This window comes from Mastigoproctus giganteus, chromosome 12 (assembly GCF_048544385.1).
Source record: "Mastigoproctus giganteus isolate SK-2022 chromosome 12, ASM4854438v1, whole genome shotgun sequence".
In the NCBI taxonomy this organism is placed as follows: domain Eukaryota; kingdom Metazoa; phylum Arthropoda; class Arachnida; order Uropygi; family Thelyphonidae; genus Mastigoproctus; species Mastigoproctus giganteus.
The window spans coordinates 126,650,679-126,669,659 of NC_143586.1; the positions used below are offsets into that span (position 1 = coordinate 126,650,679).

At 35.4% G+C, this 18,981-nt stretch overlaps 1 protein-coding gene across 1 annotated transcript in view; it reads left to right on the forward strand.

Annotated features, from left to right (window-relative positions):
- LOC150077405 (phosphatidylserine synthase 2-like) overlaps positions 1 to 18,981 on the forward strand; it is a 132,742-nt gene that overhangs the window by 88,220 nt on the left and 25,541 nt on the right. Inside the window, exons 5-6 of the mRNA XM_090385888.1 lie at positions 1,636 to 1,770; positions 14,774 to 14,824. Of these exons, the coding sequence (XP_090242014.1) occupies positions 1,636 to 1,770; positions 14,774 to 14,824 (186 nt within the window). The remainder of the gene's footprint in view (positions 1 to 1,635; positions 1,771 to 14,773; positions 14,825 to 18,981) is intronic.

Consider the following 18,981-nt stretch of genomic DNA (forward strand, 5'->3'; position numbering starts at 1 on the left):
AATGCAAAGAAAATAAAAACAACTTTCATAGCAGGAACAACTCAAAGTGTAATTAAAATCCATTAGATTAAGACACAAAGAATTGGAAGAGACAGAACGGCTGTCATCTGCTTGGATAGAAAATCAAACAAAAAACAAGTTTGCTTACGATAGAAGCAAAAGCATTAGCAATATTTTATTACGTAATAGTCGTAATAAAATACTTACGTATTTTATTACGGTAATATATTGTGTTTGGTAATGTTTTGGTTACAAATGTGTGTTCAATCTTGGGTGGTCGGCACCTAATCTTATTTTTCCCATAGAGCCTGTTGTTTATATTGCACGATTTTGCATTGCACGAGGGTTTCTAGGAACACAACTATCGTGCTATACGAGGACTGACTGTATGTACATATTACAGTGTGTATTAATTCTTTCGATTATCACGTATATTCTTTCGATTTTCACGTATCATTTAATTTTTTAATTGTACCTGGTAATAAAGGGTAAAATTCAATTCACAAACGTGAATTGAATTTTAATACGTAACAGTGAACCAATTATAAAACAGGGGTCCGTTGTATTTTTAACTATTTACGTGAAACTTCAGATAATTGGGGCATCTGCTTAATCGGGCCAAAATGCACTGGAATTGACTGTAGTAGTAAATATCCTCTCACATTCAGTGTGAGAGGACATTTAGCCAGTTGAAAAAAAACTCAGTTCTGGTCCCTTTATGATGAAACTTTGGAAATGCTCCTGACAACCAATTCTAGATAGTGGAACCATTATTATGAAGGAAAAACTTAAGCTCAGTATTTCCGAAGAGCAATATCTGCTATCGTGTCTTCCTTGAAGCAGTGATAATCAGTTGATGTTGTCTAACAGATGACCCAAGATGGAAAAATCCTGGGTGCATAATGTTGGAAAGCAAACTGAGCAATCCTCTTCTGCATGCCAAAAGGATCTCTGTAGTGCTTAGTAATTTCTAGGTATGGTCTTATTAACAGTATGAACACCTAGTATAAATTCATAATCAATTATTCCTTTATATTCAAGAAATAATTCTTGCTTAACCTCACCTTTAGATCTGTCAGCCCTTTCTTCCCCCCCCAGGACTGTTTTTCTGCAGGTCCTAAAGACAACACCATGTTTCTTTGCCTGCTGCTACTGTTTTTAGACGCTCTGGATCACAAATTTCTTCCGGGTTTTTTCAACATTCAACTCGTTTTCTTCTGATCTGTTAAAAATTTTCAAAACAAAGTGGTTGTGGAATTTTTTGTTTAAAAGATCGGATATGACGGCTTGGCACCTACCTTATGATATTCAGACTTGAGAGGCTTTGTCTTCAATATGTATTTGAGAATCAGTCTGAATAATGCTCCTAATGTGGGAGACTGTGCAAGGTCTCCCCATACCTTGCATCATCCTCAATGATATTGCATCCATCTTTGAAGCACTTTTACCATTGATATATCCTGCTCCTCATTTAAATTTTTCTTTACAAACTTCCCCTTCATATGAGAAGGGAAAGAAAATGATAATATGATTCTTCACAGTTTTGAGCAAGTTTATATCACTATTAATTGAGTAATTTTGCAGATGTGCAGAAATGTGTACAGGAATGGCAACTTTATTAAGTTATTGTTTTAGACACCAGATGATGCCCGACAAATTCTAAAGCATATTGACAAGGATCTTGGAAAACCATTGGCAGAAAGAAACTATGGGGGTAACTGCCATATATATGATGCAGAAAGAGCAGACAACCCATGGCATAATGTTTGGGTAAGTATAACGAAACTTAATTTTTAGTCATATTTTAAAACTATTTTTTTTTTAAATCAATTTAAGAATTGACACATAGATGCTTAATCTTATCATATATATTCTTGTATATATGCAGGAACCGACAAAAAGTTGGAAACACCTGATATGAAAGCAGTTTTTATAATGGTTGCATGAAGTATTTATGAACATGCAATGATTATTTTTTGTTTCTTGCAGGTAATATTGTGAAGGAAATATGATAAACGCTGATGTTTATTTAAGAGTTTATATGGAAAAGTATATAAAGAAAATGACTGCTCTCCTTGAATTCCAGAGAGGTCAGATTGTTGATTTACACTTAACAAAAACGCATTGGTGACTAAAACGGCTGAATTTGATTAATGTATCCAGAGCAACTGTATCAAAAGTGACATTTTCCTTCATCAATGTGAAAAAACAAAATCTGATAGGACAAATTGTGACAGAAAATTAAAGCTGACTGAAAGAGACTGCAGGAAACTGAAAAAGATTGTAGCCTGTAAACATAAAACTACTGCCTCAAAAATAACTATAGAACTTAATGTGTGTCTCAGCAATCAAGTTTCTAGCAAAACAGTTTGGCAAAAACTTCATAAGGCTGAAATTTATGGCAGAGCTATTATTGCCGAGTCAATCATTACTGATGGCAATGCTTGAAAGAGGATGCAGTGGTTTAAGGAGCACAATAAGTGAGCATTTGATGATTGGAAATATTTTTCAGATATTTCAGATTCAGAAATTTTAAGATAAATCATTATTCGCATTCCAACATCAGGAAGAGTTTACATTTGATGAATGCCAAAGGAAGCCCACCATCCTGAGTTGTGCCAGCCCTCAGATGTGGAGGAGGAGGATTAACAATGGTTTTGGCAGCAATATCACGATATTATTCTGTCATCGCCCTGAATGAGCAAATTATGCCAATGATTACCTTGATATTCCGAGCGACCAGATTCATCCCATGGTGCAAACATTGTTTCTCACAAATGATGCCATGTTTCAAGATGATAATGCTCCAAATACACACAGCCAGATGTGTTCAATCCTGGTTTGAGGAACATGAAACTGAGGATAAGCATCTCCCATGACTTTCATAATCACCAGACTTAAACATTTTAAGCCACATTTGTGTAGGCATATTTGGAGAGGAGAGAGAAGGAGATTTCCTTTGCCTTCATCATTCAAGGAGCTTGAAATGTTTCTCCACGAAGAATGGTGCAATATTCCTCTTAAGACAGTTCAAGATTTATTTGAATATACAGCTAGGTAGCAATTAGATTGACTAATGAATCCCATGAAGTAGTCGCATTATTCAAAGTTATAATTATGTGTAAAATATGGTAATTGGTTCCAGCTCGATGGAAATAGGTAATGAAAAAATTTAAACATAAGTTTTTATATGTTTATTAACAAAATATTACAGTAAAGGATAAAAAGAATATACTTATAATTTAAATTTATTATTAACAAAGTCATAAGAGTACTGTAATTATAGAAAGCAAAATAAAAACAAAAAAATTCTTAATATCATTCCTAAAGGTAAGCTTACACTGACAAAAACATCTTTATTGACTTTCGAAATATTTTAGCAGCATAGACTGAACTGTTTTCTCCTTCTTTAAATCTTCATACATATGCTGGTAGATGCAGAGTGCTTTATCCACATCTCGGAAAATTTGCATACTTTGATTGAGGTTAGGGTCAGCATCCATAATTTTTTGCTTTGTGACTTCTACAGCTTGAAAGGTATCTTCGAATTCCTTCACTTGCACATTATCTCATTCTTCAGCATCATTTTCGTCTTATTCTAGTGCTCTTTGTTGATCTAAAAGTAGGAGATCATCATCAGTGTGAATTGAGCAGTTCCCGAACATTGTCATTTTCTAGTTCATCAAATCCAAGTTCTTTTCCAGTATTTGCTATTATTTCTAACACAGTTTTTTTCTTCGAAACCACTACTATTTGCACAATGAGGCAAAATGCGCTTCCAAACATGTTGTTTGCAGTAATTTGTTATTTGTTGCCAAGCATGATGAATATTTTCTATTGCATGTCTGATATTATAATTTTTACAGAACTCTGTTAAGAAATTGCATCGTCTCCTGTAGTTTTAGCAGTTGCCTGTTCAAATGTTTTTCTTATGTAGTAGGCCTTAAATGTTGCAATGGTCCCTTGATCCATGGGCTGCAACAGAGATGTTGTGTTTGACAGCAAAAAAATGATTTTTACACTTTCACATAATGAACCAAGTGTAGTTGGATGACCTGGAGCATTATCTAAAATTAGTAGTACTTTAAATGCGATGTTGCTTTCCTTGCAATATTTTTTACAGCTGGGCAAAAATAGCTTGAAAAACCAGTCAGTGAATACAGCTTGGTCCCCCAGCTGTTATTTGATCTCCAAATAATCGGAAGCGATCTATGGTTGTAGCCTTTTAGAGAGCGAGGATTTGGAGACCGATAAACAAACATTGGTTTCAATTTAAAATCGCCTTGAGCATTGCCTCCCAATAAAAGTGTTGGTGATCTTTAGACACTTTAAGTCCAGGTTGAGTTTTTTTCTTTCTTAGAAATGTAAGTTCTGGAAGGCATTCTTTTCAAGAATAAACCAGTTTCATCCACGTTAAATATTTGTTGATCAAGTGTATCCACCATCTTCAATTATTTTTTTTAAAAACATCAGGATATTTAGATGCTGTGTCCTCATCTGCACTGGCAGCCTCGCCAGTAATTTTAACATTATGCAGCCTGAACTCTATTTTTAAATCAATCAAACCAACCAACACTCACATTAAATGTTTCTTCTACTTCATTATTTTTTTCTTTCACTCTCTTAAACAAATTTAAAGCTTTTGTCTGAATGGCTGCACTGCTAAGGGGAATGCGTTTTTGATTGCAATCCTCAATCCATACAGTTAAAAGGTGCTCTATTTCTATCATAGTAATCCTTCTATTCCTTGTAGATGTTTGCAAACCACAAAAAGCTGATGCAACTTAACATTTTTCTTTTATTTCCCCTGCATGTTTTATAATATTCCCATACCATAGATTCAGGCATTCCAACATCTCGTCCTATTTTAGAGTTGCTATGACCACGTTCATGTCATTCAGTCACATAAATTTTTTGCTCTAATCTAATAACGAGCCTCTTCTTTTTTGCACTCATATTGTTTTTATCTGAAGGAATCTTCATTTTGTTATGGGCACTTCTTAAAACGATAAAAACAAATCATGAAACCTAATGTATATTACGACAGGCAGTAGCACATGCAAAGATAAACAAGTCTAATGCGAAAATAATCAAGGTTAATCATCTAATGCGAGGCTAGCTGCACTGGCCTCGCATTAACTGAATTTTGGTTCACATTAAACGTGATCTGGTATCGTTATGCAATTTGCACTAAATAGAATATCGCATTATTTGAACTCGCATTAATCATGACCTAGTTATATTCCACGTAGAATACAAGCTGTTTTAAAAGCAAAACAAGTATGCACACTATATTAGTGCATACTTGTAACTCTTATCACAGATATTTCCATTATTTTGTCCACCTCCTTCATCTGAGGAACCATAAGACACTCAACTCATCCTGTAGCATCATACATTGAAGTGTCTAAAGAATATATGATGTAAATGACATCAAAGTTAAAATAGTTTCTTTTGTCATATATGTTAATTAGATGAGAAACTGCACCGTTGCAGAGTGTAATATTGAGATCAAGGAAGTTGGCTGTGCAATTATCATTATTTTCTTTATCAAGTTTAAGTTCAGAGGGGTAAATATCTGCAGCTAAGCATTCAAAGTCGGTATTTAAAACTAAGATGTCATTAACATACATGAAAGCTAAAAGTTTATGATTGGGATTGCTTGTAAAAAATAATTCCTCATAGTAGTGTAAAAACAGGTTAGAAACAAGGTTGGAAATTTGTGAACCCACGGGAACTCCAATAATTTGTTTGTATGCATGTTTACCATCGACAATGAAGTTATTGAGTATGCCAAGCTTGGCGAGTTTGTCCCAAGTACTCGTTGATATTAAGTTTCTCATGGTATTTGTGAAACAATTGTTTTAGCACAGACACCAGTAGGTTATGTGGGATGGAAGTGAACAGGTTGGTGAAATCAAAAGTTTCAATACTGGTTATAGAGAGATTGGATCCGAAAGTGTTTAAAACAGCTAGGTTATTGTTAATAATCCAGGTAGTAGTAAGGTTGTTAAAAATGGTTTCGAGTAGTGTGAAGAATTGCTTGCAAGATAGGTAGCAGCCACTATTTTTGGAACTGGTGATGAATATGAAACCTACTGGTTGTTTGTGGAATTTGGCAATTATATAAAGGAAGGGAAGGGTAGAGTTTTGTATTTTGGTATGCAGTTTTTTATGTAAAGCAATAACCTTTTTTATTGTAGAAGTAGGATTAAGACTGCATGGTGGAACTATTCTCAATTTCAGTTTTTAGTTGTTTGAAGTAGAATTGTTTGCAAAAGATAGCAAAGTTGTTAGATGCTTTGTCAACTTGGGTGATAATGAAATTGTATATGTTTTTTTCAGATTGCAGAATGGAGTGCAGTGGTTATTGTATAGTTTGTAGGACTTGGCAATAGCTTTTTTGAAATCTTGATAGATAATGGTTATCCAGTTTTAAAAAGCTTCGTGTGGAATGGTATATTTATAAGCAAGCTTGTTGGCTAAATGTATAAGGTTTAGATATAGTTTTTTGTTGATGTTAAGATTAACTTAGTTAATGGGTCTGAATTTTTTAACCCTTTACTCATAGCTGTTTTTATATTATTGTCATTTATGATGTTGAGATTTCCAGTAATGATATGTCCATGATATTGATCAACAAAAGGAGCATAAACTGGATTATTGCAATGACAAGGGAGATCATTAAGTGAAATATTACCTAAATTAGTGGCAAGTTGTTTGTAGTTGCAAATTTTTAAACCTAATGGAGGTTCATAATTGGAACAGTGATGTATATAAAATTTATAACAGTTGTGAAAAGGAAGTAGGTTATTGTGTTTGTTAAGAATAGAGGACCAAAGTATATTGCCATCTTTGCAGACACTATATTTATGTTAAAAACCACACGTTGTTTATATAGATATATACTGTGTGTGCGTGTGCGTATTTATTCTCCTTAAGTTGTGATAAACAGGTTTTTCAGCAATTTGAATTGAATAACACATCTGGTTACCATGGCCATTCTTGTGTCATTTTGTATTTTGTTTAGATAAGTTCTTAATTCTTTATAAAAAAAAAAACACACTGGAATGCCATTACAACAGCTATGTGTTACAGTGTTACAGAAAATTAAAATATTTCGTCTTGCCATTCAAATAATACTAAAATGTAGCCATAACTACTATATATTTTTTAACAAAGAAAGAAAAAACATTGACAAACACAAAATCTGTTTGCCACAACTTGTGCCAGTGCATAAGTTGTGGCAAACCCAAAATGTCATCATCATGGGCGCCTCCGTAGCCAGGTGGGAAGGAGCAGCAGTGCGTAGCACACGCTTCTTGATTAGACCGGGGTTCGAGCCCGTCACCACCAAATACAGATGATGCAGAAAGGTCAGGGAATGACCACCGCATATCCCGGAGCAATATGGCCTAAGCTGCTAATGCTCCTAAAAACCAAAACAACAACAACAACAACAACAACCAAAATGTCATAAATATGGTGATGGGTGACCCGACAGATGCCGAGCTTTCCTTTTTAATTTTAGAAAATGTTTTGAATTTTTTAAATTCTGCTTAAACAGTACTAATATTTCCTATTTTCTTAATAAATTTCAGTACTTCTTGGATGTATTTTAACTTTTAATAAAAATTTTAAAATTTTAAAACATTGTATATGTTTTACACATTTTCCAAAAAAAAAACATTAATTCTGCTGAAAATTGAAAAAAAATAAATAAATAAAATAAAATACATTTTAGACATAAAATGGAAACAGCACTCTTAGGCTCTTCCATTTTCCAGTTTCAAAGACCATTAAGTGTACAAAAATGCACATATTTCGGCTTGTTATGTATATGAATGGTACTAAAAAATAAAAAAAATATATCATATTATTACTATTATATACTTCCATTTTCAGGTTTATTTCAAATTTTGCATGTCTCACAAATCTTGCTTTCTACAGTGTAGCAGCCATTTGGAGAGAATATTGGGTTTCATTTTCTCCATTGTTACTCTGTTAAAACAGTAATAAATCTTTCAAAAACAACTATGGTATGACTGTTGGTGATTCTTTAACTAATGAGAGAAGAAAAAACAAGTAACCTTGAAACTAAACAAACACAATTGTCAGTGCGTAAGTGCTTATCCAATATTGCACTACTCTTCAAGCAAAAAGCTAAATAGTTGCAAAGACTGTAATGGATCTGACTCTTTCTTGCACGCAATTTCTGTATTAAAACTGTAAAAAAAAAAAAAAACAAAAACACTTCAGAAACAATTGCAGTAAAAAATTGACTATCTTTAGGAAGGTAGAAAAATTTTCAAATTTTTAATCATTGATTAACCATTAAAGCAGGAACTTTAATGCTCATTTTGTGGATTACCTGTCTGGTGACCTGCCACTACCATAGATTAATATTAATTTGACGTTACAGAATAACTCAGTCAAACTTTAACTGTACATTTTGAGGAGACCAAAAAGCCTTGAGGAAATAGCAGCTTTGTTCCAAAATAATAATAATAAATAAATAAAAAATTTAATAAATTACATATATAATCAGCTTTGTTTTAAAATTCTGCATTATGTTCTTCAAAAAAAGTTATGACAGGATCTCCCAAACTTTATGCAGCTGTGGACCAGTTTGTGTAGCCAAGAGTTCGTATGCCGCCTTCGTAGCCAGGTGGGAAGGAGCAGCAGTGAGTAGCACACGCTTCTTGATTAGACCGGGGTTCGAGCCTGTCACCACCAAATACGGAGGATGCGGAAAGGTCAGGGAATGACCACCCCATATCCTGTAGCAATATGGCCTTAGTTGCTAATGCTCCTAAAAACCAAATAACTAAATAACTAACTAAGAGTTCGTATAGCTGAGGGTTTTTTTAGTACCTCTTTTTTTTTTTTTTTTTTTTTTTTTTTTTTTTCAGTTGCAAAATATAAATGCATAAAAATACAGTAAAAAGCGAATTTTTCTCTTCCCATAATCTTATTGGCAATAAATCAGTGTTATGTGTTCACTTTTATAAGAAGAGAAACTAGTTTTTCACTTATGTCATGACTTTCTGCATTTATAAACATTGCACAATAATAATAGGACCAGTATTTTTTCTGAGGGATGATACCATGCCGTGGACCACACTTTGGGAAATGCTGAGATATATGATTGAAATATGGTGGGAAATGAATATTTTCACTTTTTTGTTAATGAAAAAGAAACTAGAGTTTACCAGAATTTTTTTTTTTTTTTTATGTGAATCCCAAACACGAGAGATATTAGAACCTATAGTACGTAGTACCGTGCTTGGGTTGGAGGTTGAGAAGATGAAAGAAGATATTTGTTGACATTGGACTTGAACTTCTGTAGATTGTAATTTTCAGGAAATACGTATGAAGGAAGGTTGTTCCAGAAAACGGCAGTTGAATGAATAAATGAGGAAGATGAAAAGTTGGTTCTGTGGGTTTGAAGTTGGACAGTAAATGGATGTTGGCTGGTGGCGGCACATGTTCGGACTGTTTTGAAAGAGAGAGCGGGAATTATAGAAGCCAATTCAAAAGAACAGTGCCCATGGAAGTATCTGTAGAAGAAGCATGCAGCAGAAACAGTACGTCTATGAGAAATCGAGTGGAGAGACTCTGTTAGAGATGAATCGTTAATTAACCTAACTGCCCTCTTCTGAATGGAATCAAGAAGCCTGAGAGAGGTTTTGGGGGCACCACCCCAGATGTGGGAACAATATTCCATAGCAGGGCGGATTTGCGATTTGTACAGAGTGAGTAGCTGTTTGGAAGAAAAGTAACGCCGAGAGCGAAAGAGAAAACCAAGTTTTTTAGATGCAGAGGAAGCAATATTTGTAATGTACTTGTGCCAAGAGAGATTAGAAGTCAGGGTAATCCCCAAAAGAGATATATCATTTTGCCTAGAAATCGGAGTGTCACTAAAGATAAGCATAGGAGCAGAAGAATCCTTTTTGAGAGATATAAGACAAGACTGAGTTTTAGAAGGGTTGAAATCAACTAAGTTGTCTTTGCCCCACTGGAGAATTACCTGAAGATCAGCATTTAAGGAATTGGTAGCAGATTTTCGAGAAGTTGAAGCTGATTGAGCAGGACAAGGTTTCGCAAAATGGAAAGTTGAATGCAATGTGCTATCATCGGCAAAACTATGGATAGGATTTCCAGACAATGGAAGAAGGTCATTGATATACAAAAGGAATAGAGTTGGGGAAAGAACTGAACCTTGGGGGACACCGGCATTAGTGGAGAAGTTAGAAGACAGAGAGCCATTTACCTCAGTGAGCGATCAGAGAGAAAACCAGATAACCAATTACTAAAAACAGTTGGCAAACCATAAGATGGAAAGCTTGTTTAGAAGACCTTTATGCCAAACACGATCAAACACCTTTGAGATGTCAAGAGCAACTACTTGTGATTCACCGAACCTTTCCATTGAGTTTAAGAGTTGGCGGTTAATTGATTTCTCCATTACTTTAGAAAGAGTAGAAGTAATTGCAATGGGACGGTAATTGGATGGGAGGGATTTGTCACCCATTTTAGGAACTGGCTGGATATGAGCAAATTTCCAAGCAGAAGGAAAAACACCTTTGGAATAAGAAAGTAAAAAAAGGCGACAAAGAATAGGAGTAAGTTCAGGAGCACAGGTTTTGAGAACAAGGGGAGAAATACCATCAGGACCTGGAGCTTTCTTAACATCAAGATTCATCAAAATCCTTCTGATATCCTTTTGACAGAAGACCACAGGAGGCATTGAATGGAGCGTGTTGGGAATGGTGGGAGGTGTTTTACCAAGATCATTAATACATGAGTTTGAAGAAAAATGGGATGCTAGCCGATCAGCTTTATCCTTAGCTGAAGTGACAACAGAACCATCTGGTTTGGACAGAGGTGGGAGCAGAGATGGGCAAAAGTTGCGGCCAATAGCTTTGGCAAGAGACCAGAATGCTCGGCTACCATTAGGGCAAGAAGCAAGTTTTCTACTCGTAGCCTGTTCAAACTGTAGTTTGGACTGATTAATAACTGCTTTACAATTGTTGCGAGCTTTGGTGTAGGCAGAAAATGAAACTGAAGAATTAGAAACAAGCCAATTACGATATGCAAAATTCTTCCCTTGAACAGCCTTAGCACATTTATTGGAAAACCAAGGTTTAGATAAGGGACGAGATTTTAAAGTGGAGTGTGGGATAAAGGATTCCATTCCTGCAAGAATAATTTCACTCTCACGATCTGAGAAAACGTTGACATCAGAAGTTTTGAAACAGTAATCCGACCAAAGAAAAGAAGTCTCGCAGGTCATCCCATTTTGCATTCTTGTAATGCCAAACAACACGAGGTTGGGAATAGCCATGGTTCCATTGGAGAAGAGACAATCACCAAGTTGTGAACTGAAGTGCCTAAAGGACCTCTCACTTCGACCGTGTACTTAGAAGGGTTGTTTGTGAGAAAAAGATCAAGCATATTGGCTGTATGATTAGGATTGTCCGGTATTCTTGTAGATAAATGAACAATCTGTGCTAGGTCATTAGTAATTGCAAAAGCCTCAGCATCTCGACCTGCTGGGTCGGTGTGACTAGAAAACGGAAGCCATCTGGAGTTGTGAACATTAAAATCACCAAGGAAAATTACCTCACTGTTAGGAAAGTTGGACTGGAGAAAGTCAAGTTGCAAAGAGAGGAAGTCAAAGAGCTCCAAGTGATTATTGGAGTTGGGAGAACGGTAGAGACAACAGATGAATTTGACACAATGCGGTAGAGAGATTTTAAGACAGAGAAGATCAAAGAGAGGAGATTCCAAATTGCCAAGTCTCTGACAGGGAATATCAGAACGGACATATGCACAAGTACCTTTGAGGCAAAAGGAGTCATACAGCGAATAATTTGGGCATCTGAGATGAGCAGTAATTGAATCAACCGATAACTGAGATTCTGTCAGAAAACGTACATGGGGTTTGGCAGACTGCAAGTGGAAATGGACATCGTTGAGATTAGAATTGAGACCACGTATATTTGTGAAATGAATAAGGAAGTGCTTGGGAGGTTTAGATCTTTTCGCAGATAAGTTTGCTCTATTAGTTTGACAATTCATGGCGTATTCAATAGTAAGAAAATGTGGGTGGGACATGCTGTATGAAGTAATGAAATTTTTGGATATGGCGTACACGTGGTAAGAATATACCCAGATCCTCGACATAACGTGGCCTCGACAATGCTCCCTGCATACACACTCACTACTCGGACTCCCTCCAGTCACTATCTGTTAGAGTAGAGGTAGCAAGATTATACACTAGCTGATCCGGAAGCCTCCTAGAGAGTTACCAATAGGTTCGGTCCGGTGTACTAACTAGCGGCCGCCCTGCGAACACCGTTTTAGAGCTGTACCCTCAAAATATAAGGAATATTGGATCTCGCCACGATGTTCATCATAACCTCAAAAGTCATCAATTGTACTGCATGATGGAAGAGATAGGGAAGTGTTGGCCGGAACTTAGCTCTAGAGACTAAACATGGGTTCCACCACTTCAAGCCTCCAATAAGCAAAGTGGTGGTATTTCCTCCATGTGGTGTGGGCGCCACACCTCGACCCCTGCTTACGTTGGTTCACACCTGGGTGGTCACCCACCATGTACTTGTGCATGGATGTTATACCCAGGATTACTAACAGTCCCACCATCATGAAGGTACAAGCAGAGGATTTGACTGTTACAGACCGTCTGGACTTCGCCGAAATTGGGTTCACTTGACTTGAGTGTCACCCGAATATCAGTTCCATCAGCGTTTTAGACTCCCAGGTAGCATGTACAGCTTGTCTGGCATATCTGAGAGAATGTCTGTGACAACCTCAAGGACCATAATAATGGACAAGAATAAGGAATAAAGAATAAAGACCAAGGAAAAGAATAATGGAAAGTTTAATCAGCACACATTAATTTTGAATAAATATATCCCTTTGTATAAGGCAATGGTCAGGCCATGTCTTGAGTACTGCGTACAGGTCTGGAGGCCTCATTTTAGGAAGGATGTAGAGTTGCTTGAACATGTACAGAGAAGGGCAACAAGATTGGTGAGAGGAACGAAGGGGTCCTCTTACGAAGAAAGATTAAGTTCTGCAAATTGCAGCGGCTGGAGACTAGGCACCTGCGAGGTGATATGATTGAAGTGTATAAGGCCTTGAATGGGCACGCTGAATTCTGATGGGAGTCTTCAGCTTGCTCAGATTATGAACCTGAGGGGGCATAAATTCAAATTAAGGAAAAGACAGTTGTAGAATAGATGTGGAAATTTGCCTTTAGCCAGTGGGTGGTTAATTGCTGGAACAAACTTCCATCCGTCGTTGTGGAAGTTGATAGCTTAAATAAATTAAAGGAGGGACTGGATAAGCTTTTAAAGGATGTATGAAATTGGATTTTTTTTTTTTTTTTTTTTTTGGCTGATGCTTCTTAAGCTCATGCACTTGCTTTCTTGCATTACATGCCTCCATTACTACTACTACCAGAAGTTTTCTGGATGTTCCCAAATAATTAGTTATACATGCATTCTGTTGATACAACAGACATTTTTCTGTTTTGGCCTTTGTGAAATGTACCATTTGCTGCAGGTACCATAGCAGTTTTGATAAGGTGCCGTTAGTAAACTGCTCAATGATGCTAAATAATGGTGGAATCAGTTTTATCATCAGTTTTTATTCCTATGAAGAGAAAACATGACACTTGAATGAGAACTTGAAGATAAAAGTAATAGAAATATAGGACCCACTCAGAGTCTATAGCTGGTCCCTAAGAGTTTTGTGGTCTTAGATTGCCTGAATGTACAAGTAAATTTTGGCAGTTCTAGCTCAAAAATAAATTTCTTTTTTGTTTCATAATTTTTGTCAGGGCTGATAACAAGAATATAAATAAAATTAAAAATTATAAAATCAGAGTTTTACTGCATAGTAGGTAGAACATGCTGTATTAAATCTTTTCAAATCAGATAGAAAAAAAAAATCAATTCTTAGGCAGCAAACCAATTTTCAGATAATGATTGTGTCGTTATTTCCACTAGAAAGCTGATAGTACTTAAGTAGAGTAAAAGTAAAGTTATTTTATAATATTTGTCTCTTCTCTTCCTACCATAAACAGAGGGACAGAGAGAGAAAGAGAGAGCGAGCCCTTTCTTGGCTGCTGGCCCACTTACACTTATCAATTCGGTCCTCAGCATTCTTGTTCAGATATATATGCTTTGACTCTCAGTAACTGAAATAGTTACTAGAATATTGGACTCATTATATGTTACATTAAAAATAGTTTTCTTCTATTTTTCTTTATAATGATGAGTTCAATAATGTAACACTTAACAGTAGAGCAAAGTAAAGCTGAACTTAATTTAAAAAAAAAAAAAAAAGGTTTGAAAATTGTGTCAAAATAAACCTATCAATCTTACTTTTTTGTGATTGAACTATTTTAATGTAATTCTTGCTAAGTATTGCATTGATAAAACTTATTTTGTGACATCACTTTTTGTTTTTAAAGTATGGCAATCTTTTTATATTTTTTTCATGATTTATTTTTTGTTTAAAAACATACTTTTTATTTTGTTACTGTATTTTATAATTGAAATGATCATCATATAGACTCTCTCTCTTTTTTTTTTTTTTTTTTTTGAGAAGTTCAAATTTTGCTTTCATTTGTAATTTTGTTTTGTTTTTTTATTATTTTTTGTAAATATTTTTGTATATATATAATAAACTGCAATTGTAAATGCTTTAAAATATTTTTGTTGTATTTCGCACATTTTAGGATAAAATGGATATATTTGTACCAACACATTTCTTTGGATGGTGGGTTAAGGTAAGACATTTACATATAAAGGAGGTATAGTATTGAAGTACCTTCATAATTATATAAACACGCATATACCAGTACATATAGAAAAAAAAGTTGAAGTTAACAGGATTATAATCCAGTTATATTATTTAAGGTAACACAGTTAACTTTGAAATTCTGTGACTTTGGTTTTTATTTAATTACAGGTCATTATTTGATACATAAAATTATATTGATACCATAAACCATTTATCCAAAATGTTCAGGATCTGACCTATTTCACATAAACAAGATTTATGGATGCTGTATATATCATAACCCTGTTTTGCACACCAACCAGAAAAATTTAATCAAAGTAGAGTGGGAATAAATTATATTAAAAATCAAATAAACATATGATTTTATTTAACACAAAAAAATAATCTGAATCAATTCTGTGATGTAAATACATTGAATATATTAGGTAATACATGAAGAAATATGTTTTATCCTTCGGATGGAAAATCAGTCAGTAACATTCATATTTATTTGGAATTGAGATGCAAATAAAGCTACAAGCATAATAATTTTTAGGAAACGAATAATTTAATATAGTATATCAAATGATTAATCTTATTGTCATAAATGTAATGAATATATTAGACTGGTAAGTAACTGGAAAGCGTGTGCTCCTAGGATTCCTTGGCATTTAAAACCAAAATTGTAGGAACAAATTTAATGTCTGTTCTATGCTTTTTTTTTGACATTCATGCAAATAAGATGCCTTCTCAGAACACACAGTGACTGGAGCTGGATCCTAGGTGCATTGTTACATAGTAGAAAGTAAATGTGTAAGTCAACAGTGGCCTATTTCTTTAGTTCACTGTGATTAAAGACTCTCTGTATCATAGCATTAGCCAAGAAGTGTTACTTTTCTGGGATCATAAAGGAGAAATTCTGGAAATTTTCTGGAGAGAGAAGAAACAATGATGAGTGACAAATACTGTGTGAGTGCTGCTGAACCAATTAAAGCTAGCAATTTGGAAAAAACTTTGTGGCTTTCTGCCCTGAGATGCATGTTCCTGCAGCATGATAATACCTATCTTCACACTTGTTATCTGTTAATGGCATTAACTTATAACAATTTATTAATGCCACCACATTAATGGTTGTTGTCTTCATTGTTGTCAAAATGAGATGGATATTAGAATAAAGTTGTGATGTTCCTTTTTGTTATGCTTAGTGTGATGGGCTGACTTGTATTACCACTATGCCCATTATGAGGACAGTTGTTACAGTCAATTGGATACAAGAGATGAAGTTTGAGGTGTTACCCCATCCTCCATATTTATCAGACCTAGCTCCTTTTTTGGCTGCTAAAAGATGCAGATGAAGTGGTCAATACAGCAAATTCACAAATGACTTCAGCACCAACCAAAAACTTCTCAAGGAATCAGGTATTAGTGTAGCATCACATGAAGTATGCTGAACATGATGTGGACTGTGTATTGAAGAATGACATGTATAGTTTCGTTGTTTGTGAAATATAACTTTTATTTAACTTTTGCAGTTTGCATTTGAATGACCTTTATCTTGTTCCATCGCCTTGTTTTTGTCATTTTTTCCTTAGTGTATAGTCAACCTTATTGTTTTTATGTTGTATAAAGGTAAAATGAAGTGCTGTTGATGATTGAAATTCTGCCTTTGTCACTGGAGGGACCAAAGCATCCCTAAGATGAAATTGAAAATGCACAGCCATCCAATTTTGAGATTATTTCAATGTCTGCATTGAGGTATAACATAACATTCCTTAGTGTTTGATGAGCATATTCACTTTTATTTTGGCTCTGTATCCTCATATTCTTTCCAGCATCATTTCATACGCTTTTAACTTTCTAATACATCTGTCCCCAGAGGCGGACTGAGTGAAAAATTCTTACCGAGGAAAACTTGTAGCGACCTCATGCTAGTGTTTATGGCCATGTTGTGTGGAGGGAGGGGGGGATTACAAATACCTATAAATCATTAATTTTTTTTAATGAATTTTAAATATAAATCAATTATTTTATAAAAAAAAAATATTTTTTCATTTATTCCACAATACTTAACATAAGTAAATGGTGATAGCTTCACAGTCATAAAGATAAAGCTTTACTGTGGAATGTTAACTCTTAATTCATGGGTGGTCCAATATACACACCAATTACGAGCTAAAAGGATAAACATTGTACAATTCAGTGGTTTCTGTAAAACCTATACACCACCTCTCTCCCACACTGAGGCTTGAAGTGGTGGAACCCATGTTTAGTCTCTAGAGCTAAGGTCCGGCCAACCCTTCCATCATGCAGTATGATTGATGACTTTTGAGGTTATGATGAATGTCGTGGCGAGATCCAATATTCCTTACATTTCGAGGGTACAGCTCTAAAACGGTGTTCGCAGGCCGGCCGCTATTTAGTACACCAGACCAAACCTATTGGTAACTCTCTAGGAGGCTTCCGGATCAGCTAGTGTATAATCTTGCTACCTCTACTCTGCCAGACAGTGACTGGAGGGAGTCCGAGTAGTGTGTATGCGGGGAGCATTGTCGAGGCCACGTTATGTCAAGGATCTGGGTATATTCTTACCACATGTACGCCATATCCAAAAATTTCATTACTTCATACAGCATGCCCCACCCACTTTTTCTTACTATTGAATACACCACGAATTGTCAAACTAATAGAGCAAGCTTATCTGTGAAAAGATCTAAACCTCCCAAGGACTTTCTAATTCATTTCACAAATATACGTGGTCTCAATTCTAATCTCAACGATGTCCATTTCCACTTGCAGTCTTCCAAACCCCACATACTTTTTCTGACAGAATCTCAGTTATCGGTTGATTCAACTACTGCTCATCTCAGATGTCCAAATTATTCGCTGTATGACTCCTTTCCCCTCAAAGGTGGTACTTGTGCATATGTCCGTTCTGATATTCCCTCTGGATATACTGTCCAACTTCAAACCCACAGAACCAACTTTTCATCTTCCTCATTTATTCATTCAACTGCCGTTTTCTGGAACAACTTTCCTTCATATGTATTTCCTGAAAGTTACAATCTACAGAAGTTCAAGTCCAATGTCAACAAATATCTTCTTTCGTCTTCTCAACCTCCAACCCAAGCACGGTACTAAGTACTATAGGTTCTAATACCTCTCGTGTTTGGGATTCACATAAAAAAACATACTGTAAGTTTTGCTTGTCATAACCACGCCACATTCACACTGCCTTATATCAATCTGTCTGGTAGCCACTAGCCGCAATGGCAACCTGGTGATGCTGCTTTTATCAAACAAACTCTACTGAACTATACTGGCAAATAAAACATTTCCAAACGACTTGACTCGTATATTACTGTGGATAAAGAAGATCCATATTTTTCTTATTATGATTTTTGTGCATTTAGTTTTCATATATTAGTCGACAAATAGAATGTATCGGAGGTCAGAGTGCAATATTCAAAATCACACCAGCCTCCATCTCCTGCCCATCAGGGTTTCTCCAGTAAGTCTTATGGCCAGTCTGCCTCTGTCTGTTCACCTTTATGCTCTTCATAGATATAGATATCTCACCCATTCACTATTCTTTGATAGAAACATTAGCTTGCCACATGTGCAGTACATTGAAGAGGCAAGTCTTTATAAAGATTAATTACTCTTTTAAAATTTATGAATGTCATAATATACTATAACTAGCCATTTGCATAACAAATATACCATAAATAACCATTTGTGATAAATAGTTATTCCACAGATTGGGTTAATGTAAGAAGTGGGGTTCCTCAGGGATCACTCTTGTTTTTGATTTTCTTAAATGACATTGATGAAGGATAGAGGACGTGATGTCTAAATTTGTGGATGATGTAAAGATTGGTATAGTAGTAGTCAATGATCATCACTAAGCAGAGCTTCTTCAGAGTGACCTAGATAGACTTCAGGGATGGTCAGAAAAGTGGCAGCTTTGCTTTAATCTAGCACAGTGCAAGGTCTTAAACCTGGGGAACAGTAACCTCAAAATAACTTATACACTTGGTGGAGTTGAACTAAAGTCAGTAGTGGAAGAAAGGGACTTGGGAGTTATGATACAGTCAGACATGAAGTTCTCTGAGCATTAGACAGGTTTCAAGGAATGTCCATGTTGTCCTATCAGTGATTTATCAA